This window comes from Etheostoma spectabile, chromosome 14 (genome assembly GCF_008692095.1).
Source record: "Etheostoma spectabile isolate EspeVRDwgs_2016 chromosome 14, UIUC_Espe_1.0, whole genome shotgun sequence".
NCBI classification, from domain to species: domain Eukaryota; kingdom Metazoa; phylum Chordata; class Actinopteri; order Perciformes; family Percidae; genus Etheostoma; species Etheostoma spectabile.
The window spans coordinates 22,444,778-22,454,943 of NC_045746.1; the positions used below are offsets into that span (position 1 = coordinate 22,444,778).

Sequence of the window (10,166 nt, forward strand, 5' to 3'; positions counted from 1 at the left end):
CCACTGTGTATTGTTGCAGCTCTTTACAATGCAGCGAACACCTATGATTTTAAACTATGCTTTTAGTATCTAGTAATTGACTCTATTACTCCAACTCTGAGCAAACTCCAGGCGAACTCTCATCTCCGTGACCGGCCTTCTCAGATGCTGCTAGCAAATCACTCCGCTCAAGGTTCAGATGTAGCAGTGCTTTGCCTTTCTGAGAATACAGTTCCCAGTTTGTATACGGTTAGAAGACGGTTGTGTCTTGTTTGACCTTATTTGTACATGCTGTGACTATAACACAATATGACTATATCAACAATGTGACTATAATACAACATGTACATAGGAATATGTTGGTGTTATTTTGTCACTTATTAGGAGCAGTAGCTGGTTGGAACCAGTTACCTGCAGGATCTTTGCTAGGCTAAGCTAATACTGGGGGGAGTTACAGCACGCACGGAGATGAGAAGGGTATGGATGGACTTATCTAACTCTGGGGGATACAGTGAATAAGCTAAAGTCCCAATAAGTCGGCGTGTTCCTCTAACCCTTGTGTTGTCTTCCCGTCAAAAATGGAAAATTTAACAATTTAATTTTTTTTTTGTCCCTTTTTTCCAACACTTGACATTTTCAACACTACGTAACGTATCAACCTAAGTTTTACTAGTTATTTTTGGAATTTATGGATTGGGACACAATCATGAAGTGGAACAAAATGTATTGGATATTTCAAACTTTAACAAATAAGATTAAATAAAAATAAAATTGGGCTCGCAAAATTATTCAGCCCCCTTAAGTTAATATTTTGCAGCACCACCTTTTTCTGCGATTACAGCTGTAAGTTGCTTGGGGTATGTCAGTTTTCACATCAAGAGACTGAAATCTTTGCCCATTACTCCTTGCAAAACGGCTCGAGCTCAGTGAGGTTGGATGGAGAGCGTTTGTGAACAGCAGTTTTCAGTTCTCTCCACAGATTCTCGATTGGATTCACGTCTGGACTTGGCCATTCTAACATCGCTTGCACAGTGCTCCTTGAGATGTTTAAAGCTTGGGAAATCTTTTTGTATCCCAATCCGGCTTTAAACTTCTCCACAACAGTATCTGGGACCTGCCTGCTATGTTCCTTGCTCTTCACAATGCTCTCTGCGCTTTAAACAAACCTCTGAGACTATCACAGAGCAGGTGCATTTATACGGAGACTTGATTACACACAGGTGGATTCTATTTATCATCATTAGTCATTTAGGACAACATTGGATCATTCAGAGATCCTCGCTGAACTTCTGGAGAGAGTTTGCTGCACTGAAAGTAAAGGGGCCGAATAATTTTGCAGTTTTTTATTTGTTAAAAAAGTTTGAAATATCCAATAAATTTCATTCCACTTCATGATTGTGTCCCACTTGTTGTTGATTCTTCACCAAAAATTACAGTTTTATATCTTTATGTTTGAAGCCTGAAATGTGGCAAAAGGTTGAAATGTTCAAGGGAGCCGAATACTTTCGCAAGGCACTGAAATTATACCTAATGTTTGATTTAGAAAAGCAGAAATTAGGAATTATTTAGACAAAAATTAAAGGAATGAATGTTGATGGATAATCACAGACTGGAATATGTCGACTTTTACTCATTACTATTTCAAAACCACTTCAATTTGCTTTTCAAATGCTATAAAATTGAATAAGACGCCCAAAAATGAATGAAAGTAGAGATTTGTACTTGCCGAAGAGCGTTGTGTGGAATCAATCATGTTATTTTGGGTAGTAAACATTGATAAAATGGAAAATGGGTGAATTTGACCCGAGGAGAACACAAGGATTAAGAACATGTCCTGAATTTGAAGTAGACTTTTCTTTGGAAGTTTATGAAAAACAAAGTTAAGAAATTTCTCAGGAAGATATTGGTGAATGAAGCCCAATGTTACCTTTTGCGTATTTCTGTTTCCAAATTCTCAGTTAACATCCTGTTTGACCCAAGATTAACCTTTCTTTTGCAAAAATTCAATGTGATTCATCCAAAACCTTGTAGGAAGTGGCGATCAACAGTCTGAAGAAGAGTCGCAATGTGTAATTCTGAAGATTCAGAAGTGATTATTAAGAACATTATTTTATGGCAATTAAAATGATTAAAGCTGGAGGTTTTTGCGTTTTGTCTGAAATGCTGAAGGAATGAGGTGGCAACAAAGCTGAGAAGCAAATTGCATTAGTAAGTTGACGAGAACTGTATTAAAATGCAAATGTACAGCTGTTAATAGTTCTTCAAAAACCAATAATCCCCCACAGTCAGTCATGTGTCAAAATGGTTAATGGAAAAATATCCCAGAGGCATGTAGGGTCCTTTTTCCATTCCGCTTTTGATTATAGCAGGAATTCCGTTAGGGCCAAAACTTGGTTTGGGTCAGGATTGGGTTGGCAAGGATGTCTTAATGTGGGCAGAATCCCAAACCCATTGTTCTTTCAAAGATATGCCTTCTCATGGGAAGGACCCTTATGACCACCAGGACGCCAGCCTGCATATCAGATCTGCAGTTATCACAGGCATTCATCATACAGCTGAGTGGGACACAACCTGTGCAGGGAAATATGTACATGAAATCATGTTATGTGCTTCTGAATGGAGAAGAAGGGGGGGGCGGGGGGGAGTGTTCCAGTGGCAGAACCAATATTAACAATACATGTTGTTTCTTTTAATTATAGTCACTGATGCCTTGAAATGAAGTCTTATTAACAAAATGTCTTTAGCCAGCAGAGGAAAACATTTATTTTTGTCAGATTAACAGATTGGGCAAATTGTAAAAAAGTAAATTACATAACCAGCTAACTAGAAAGCTGGGTCATACATTATTTCATGGCAGATTATATCCAAAGTCTACTTGCTTGCATAATTAGGTTTCTATCGTGGACACAATGAGCTCTGTTTCTTTCATTTTAGCATTTGTAGTGGCAAAATGCACAAGTATATTACCACATAACAGCAACTGGAACAGGAAGCTTCATAGAGCAAATCACGTTATTGAGTTATGTAATACCTATTATGAAGTTGTGGTCATAAATATTGTTACTTGCACAATAGCATAGATTTTTTCTTGCCAGGTATATAAAATACACACTTAGAAAATTAAGAAAAATGTTCCACAGGACTAGTCATGACCAACGACATTTATTTACCGGATAAATGCCAGAACATCCGTCGCAGCAGGAGCTTACGCCGGATGTGCCTTGCCTTAAACTCAGTTGATTTCGAGAAACTTCAAACTAGCAAGCTATTTGGTGAAAATGGCAAGTTTTGAAAAAGGTTTGGACCCTTGGTCTAACCCTAATTATAACCCTTGTTCTTTCGGGGAATGACTGTAAAGATTTACAAAGAATATGTTTTTCCGGCCTTTCCCCTCTACCTGGGGTGTTGTGGGAACAATTGGCGGGGACTCCCCTACCTGAGAGTTCTCTCTGGAAAAGTTGGCCGAGTAGCCAGGTAGATGAAGAGAGAGAGGTTGCAGTCGAAGTTCAGCAGTCCAAGTGCATCCTATGCAGATATTTACAGTGAATAAAATAAGTGGTCAAAATGAAGTTCAAACTAACTAAGAAAAAGAAAAGGTTTCGAGTAACTGTACTGTACTTTTCCCTCTAAAAACGTACCAGAGGCAGAAGTCTGTGTCGCTTTCTGTGTTCGTCCAATGGATGTATAATAAGAACTGGCTACAGTGTTCAAGGCGGAGCCCTGTTCATTCTTATGACAGATGCGCATAAAGCCATCATGGAGCCAATAATTGCCCAAATGATCTGCACTGCGTCCGCACTGTGTGGCCCATAGAGCAGGTGCACTAGAGACCTCCGCTGGCCGAGCCGGTTACTTGTTGTTTAATGCTCTCCTAACTTAATTGGGGATTAAATCATTTCATCCTGTTGCTTTTTTTAGACTTTCCAAATGTTATTGGACTGAATGGATCAAACTCTGATAGTGAAAAGAAGTCATTTCATTGGGGTTGTGATGCTCAAAAAATGCTATAAACTAGTTTACTGACCTTTCTTTCGTTTGAAATAAACCTGAATTTTCATTTTACACTGCTATAACCATAGTTTTGTTTGTTATAAGATCCCCATTCCTGGGGTTCATTTAGAATATAAATCAAACATTACAGTCCATGTAACTCCATACATTTAAGAACATACATGAAACATTACTCAACACATTTAAAGCATTAGTCTACATGAAAAGATAAAGATTCCTGAAATGCCTGGCAGTCTACAAATATGATGCTCCGAGATTTTTCTTCATTTCGTCTTTAAATATTGATCTCTTTGATAACTTAGTCAATAACAATGGTAAAGAATTCCATGTTCTCATTGATCTATAGATCACGGTAGGTTTTAAGAAATGAGTATTTGCCCTGGAGACTAAAAACCAGCCTTCTGTTGCCTGTCTGCTGGCATATGTATATGACTCCAAATTGTCTTTTAATTGAATATACTATTTTTTGATATAAAACGTTCCATGTTGAAATTAGAAGGGCCAGCTAAGATGAGAATGCATACTATTGATGTTTACTGGTGTACACTGGAGAGCAAGGCATGCCGCTTTATTCTGTACTAGCTGATGTTTCCTTTAATTGTTTTTCGGGGCATTCGCCCACATTATCTGGAAATAATCAAGCTGGGAAAGAATAAGAGTACTAACCCGCATGTTGTTCTCGGGTCCTATTGACCCGTTTTTCTATATCAGTGTTCTTTTTAAATACCCAAAATAACATGATTGATTCCACTCAACGCTCTTTGGCAAGTACAAATCTCTACTTTAATTCATTCTGGGGTGTCTTATTCAATTTTATAACATTTGAAAAAGTAGCATTAAAAATAAGTAGTATTGAGCAAAAGTTGACATATTCCAGTCTGTGATTATCCATCAACATCTATTCCTTTAATTTAAAAAGTCTGCTTTTCTAATTCAAACATTAGGTATAATTTCCTTTAAACAAGGTTTATTTACCATAAATTCTAAGAATAACTGTAAAACTAAAGTTAATAAGTTAGGTTTACGTAGTGTTGAAAACATCAAAAAAAGTGTTGAAAAAAGGGCCCAAAAAATTAAGAAAAAGATAAAAACGTGGATAAAAAGCAACAAAAGTGTTGATTTTCAGACAACACAAGGGTTACATTTTGGTCAAATCATTTGTAAAGTATGTTCTGGATGGCCTTACTAATGCTAATGCATTGCCCATTTAATTGGCAATACTGTTGATATATTTTGACCGGGACAATTTGTTGTCTGGGGTAATGCCCAATAGCGTTGTTTCTTTTACTTACTGGATTTATGTTTTATTTAGAAAAAGTTTGGCTCTCGTCTCAAAGGCTCTTTTCCTTTAGCTGTTGGACATTTTTTTATAATCTGTGTAGAAACCGAATCAAAACACCTCTCGTTGCTGGTTTGAAAAACAAAAAAAGACATAAACTGGCTTCTTATTCATTACAATTTAGAATTAACAGGGATTGTTTGCTTCTACACTGATGCTATTTAGCCATATACAATGAAATCCCTACTGGCTTGTTAAAAGTGAGCATTGAGGGCAAACTTTTGGAGGCATCTCCTTAATGAGGACAGCTATAAAAGCACCCTGCGGACCACCAATGAGCACACAAACCTGGCATCCACTTTAATTACTGATAAGTTGTGAGCCAGCTAAAGGCAGCGGATTTCCCTCCCCCAGAGTCCCTAATCTGTTTAAAGCCGACTGCTGATCCTTACTGCCAAGTCGGAGGATTCGATGGCAGGTGCCACTGTGAAGTCCCAGAGCAGACGCTATCAGTCTTGCATCCCAATCTCCACATCTCCCAGGGACTGAAATACAAGTTCACCTCTATGTGTCCAACTTTCTGGCACGCTCGATTATTAGGAAATCTGCTCGATCACACATGGCGCGAAAATCAGAAGAAGCTCTAAGACGTAATTATAGTCAAGCGCAGAGCTTACAGTATGTGATCTGAGTCGCTTTTAGTGTGGAGGCTGTGTGACGCTTTCCACAGACTGTTTACATGCACTCTGTACCCCACACACATGAGAAATATGGAGGTTGATTTATTTCTTATTACACATAAGTACTTGGAAATTTCTTCAGCCTCTAGTAAGACACACTTTAATATAGTGGTGAAATAAATTACACGAGTGAATATACTATGCACGATTAATTAAAACCCATTTGAAACGCATTGTCATAAAATGCGTCATGAAGAAGTGCAAAGATTATCTAAATACTGTGACAGACTATTTAACTCAAGTGAATAGCCGGCCCTACATTTGAGTACTGACTGTGTCCAGTTGGTCCCAGAGTTATTGAGCATGCTGCAGGGTTGTAGATCCAGCATGGGTTCCCTGATTTCCTTGTTGTATTTGTCCAAACCTTTTTAGAACTCAACACTTTTTGATTTGATACTGACGGATTCCAAAACTGTCGTAAGGATTGGAACTGTCGGTTTAAGTTTTAAAATAACATTTTGGAATTATGTTTGTAGAGCTTCAAAATGAACTGTGGTTTAGTACAATTTATTTTCGTAGCTCTGGGCATTAGTAAAATCCATCATGATAACAATGTATCCTAGGGCTGTCAAAATGAGCAGTACATTAACAAGTTGACACAAATTTCTTTTTTTTGTGATCAAATTTTTATTATACAATTAGCAAACAATACCGAGGGACATAGGGACCCGTCCCAGGACCAAAAATAAAATAAAAATAATAATAATTAACACACAGAGGAAAGACAGGGAGACCCAACTAAAACAGAACAGCAGGAGCGGAGCTCGCAGCTCACCAACAAGAACACAAATTCCTTTAAATGGCACTGATTTCTTTGACGCAAGATACACACACACACACACACACACACACACACACACACACGTGTTCTGTGATTTGGGCCTCGGGCTTCTCTGTAGTTTGGGAAATCAACAAGTAAGGTTGTGGATGGCTAGCAGAAACAGACCTTGAATGGATATAGAAAAGTTCCTTTTTGAATGGCAAAAGTTGCAAAGCCCATCCGGAGGGTTCTCTTGACAGGGCTAAAGTCATTTGCATGTACTGTCGATATGAATTGAGTTACTGACGGAGTGTGTCACAGACAGGCCTACCACTTGCTGGCCAAGCCAATTGGGTCTCAGGGCAGGTCGGGAAATGGTGACGTTATTTTGATCTATTGATTCGTCAACAGTAACACGATTTTCTTATTTATTCCGTGGATCCGCTGTCTCTGGAGGACGCAACAACGGGGAAATGAAACACCACACTCTACAACAACGGGATGGCTGTGGTTATGAAAACAACAACAAATCTACTCCAGCTGACCGGTCCGGAGCCTCCTTCGGTCCGGTCTTCGGGCTCCTTTGTCGCCACCACCGGGGTCTAGATTCCATCAGGGGGTCTAATGGTTCTCTACCCCTATATAGATATACAAAATATTTGTATAGCGATGGAGTCTAATCGCCAATAACTTTGTACATTTTATTGAGCTGTACAATAAACCTTATTTGCATGTCCGCAAACATGTCGCTCCTGACTAAAATAAAGTGTAGTCTAGCTGCGCCCTAATTTTTTTGATTATTTAAAAATCCGATATACTGGCCGATAAAGTATATTAAAAAAAAATCCAGAAACGTAACAAAACAAACAGATTTCCCTAACATTAGTTATTTGTAGTTATTCATGAGTTTTCACTAAAATAATATGATAATAGATTGTTTTATTGTCACATCAGAACAGAGGAACATCAAAATACTGTATATCAAAGTTCTGATAACTAAATGTATAAAATACAAAGTTAAGATATGAAACTTAAAGTCCTTTGGGCAAAAACACAACAACAAAAATAAAATTAGTAGACAAAGTATGCAACGCCAACGTTAATAACATAACATGATTGACCGTCCGTTTTTATTTTATTTTTCATTATAAATGATTCTGATGAATTAACATTTTTTTTATTGGCCATTATAAATGCCAATACCAATAGTTTGGGAAATGCCTAATATCGGCCCTCCGATATATCAGTCGGGCTCTACTTTCAACCGCTGACAGGTGGAGTGAAGTGTCACCCGATTCATTATGACAGCAAGACTCAGAAAGAACTCACGCATACCAACATTCAATCGATAAAATTGACTGTATTCTTTAATTCATTTGTACATCTCCAACCCCCAATAAACCCCTCAATAAAGAAAATTGCAATTAATACTTTTAATATATTTAGTCAGTTTTACAGCCTCTGTACAGGATTGCTGATTTCAAGAAATTCACATCTAGGGCAGCAACATCATTTTCTTTGTTAGAGGAAACAAGAACGAGCATAATTGGTGTGAACAAGAGGACTCAGCAGGAAGGGGGTAAACACACAGCTCATGGGGGGGGGGGGCATGTACACAAGCGACGCAATGGGGATAAACTATGTACAATACAAACCATTCATACAAATTAGGCTCTAAGATATAGAATTCAATACATTACATTTGATATATTAAGTGACAATGAGCAAGCCCCATCCCCCACACGTGTTCCACTGATCAATCGATCAGGTAATCAGACATTCAATCAGTTGAGAATGAACCAATCACCGAACAGACTCGACATCTAGCTGTACGAGCAGGAACAATCTGACAACAGCTGAAGATTGACAGTGTTACATTAAGTGAGCGAAGTAATGCATTTTCACTCCAAATCCAAACTCGCCCGAGGGGGGAAAGCCTGCTCAGATCCAGCTCCGAGCCCCCCCCCCCCATTGCTAAATGCATCACACTCACATTTAAATCTTCACTGTCCTCTTCAACTGCCTTGCAGGTTTTGTAAAAACGTCTGATGATTTTTTTTTTTTATACTATTTTTAAATGAGGAGTTCATTTTGTTTTCCAGTTATGCAGGATAAACTGCAGAGCATAAATATCACAGCAGGGGGCAAACAGTCCATATATTGTTGTCCAGAGTGATAATGGATTGAATATGAAATATGCTAAAAGAGGAAAACAAAGTTATCAACAGCTAGTTTGATAAGCAGTGTGAACTAAACATGAAGCAAAACAACAAAGGGCAGAGTATAAATGCGATAACAATCCCAAAAGGACCAATAAGTCCTGCTATCTACACATGGTTCAAAAGGGTCAAAACCCAATTCAGGAACAAAATTCTAACTGTTAATAATCACACTAATCGCAGACATGTTCAGGTCATTTTTAAACATATTACAGTCCTATATACCATCTGCAAACGCTCTTGGCATTCAGAACATTAAATTGGGAAATCATTTGGGATGGCTGACTCTCTGGTGGGAACATGTTTAGGGACGGGGGGGGGGGCTTACATACAGATTTCTCTGGGACGGGTAGAAGCCCCAGTTTGTGCTCCACTCGTACACTTTTCTGTATGTGAGTGTATGGGAACATCAGCCGGATGGGAAGTAGGGAGTGTCACTGTGGTAGTTATAGTCAGGACACACTTTCTGCACCAGTTTGTAGTCGGTGCTGTAGAAGGAAATGAAGATGCAGATGACTTTGAAAGGTTTGGAGCAGAGCCAGGAGACATGGCTCTGGGTCTGCTCCTGGTAGCAGGTCTTGGACGGGTCAAAGTTGCAGAGTGTGTTCTTGGCACCCTTCTCCACCTTCTCGTACTCTATGCGGCAGTTGAAGGACTTTGAGTCCTTGGCGTCGATGACGGACTGCTGCGCCGCCACGTCGAACTCCACTATCTTGGTTGGAGGGACCAAACTAACGGACACGTTGCCCTGGCCTGTGGAGTTGTGGCGGAAATAGACACTGAAGGTGCCGTTGCCGTGATCCACGATCTTACCGGTGATCAGCAGGTTGAGTTTGACCGTCTTGATGTTAGAGTGGAAGTCCCCCCAGCCGAACATCTTCTTGAACTTTCCCGTCTTAACCATTGGCCGCCTTTTAGCCCGCGGCCGCGAGTCCTGCAAGTCTGTGGTGTTCCTCAGCCAGTCCCACAGGTCCTGCTCAGAGTAGGGCTCTGGAGTATCATAGCGAAGGTCCAAGGCTGTGCTGTTCTCTTTGCCATGTAGAGTCTGTGACAGCAGCCTACTGATGGACATATCCTTACTGCTTTCTGTCCATATATGCTTGAGTGTGGATTTGGGGCTTCCCGACTTGACAATCTCCGACTTTGAGGCATGGGCACTTGTAACCTGGGAAACAGAA

At 39.4% G+C, this 10,166-nt stretch overlaps 1 protein-coding gene across 1 annotated transcript in view; it reads right to left on the reverse strand.

Annotated features, from left to right (window-relative positions):
* Nucleotides 1-8,109: 8,109 nt before the first annotated feature.
* Nucleotides 8,110-10,166, reverse strand: part of nxph1 (neurexophilin 1) — a 109,111-nt gene continuing 107,054 nt past the window's right edge. Inside the window, exon 2 of the mRNA XM_032535300.1 lies at nucleotides 8,110-10,153. Within this exon, the coding sequence (XP_032391191.1) occupies nucleotides 9,398-10,153 (756 nt within the window). The 3' untranslated portion in view covers nucleotides 8,110-9,397. The remainder of the gene's footprint in view (nucleotides 10,154-10,166) is intronic.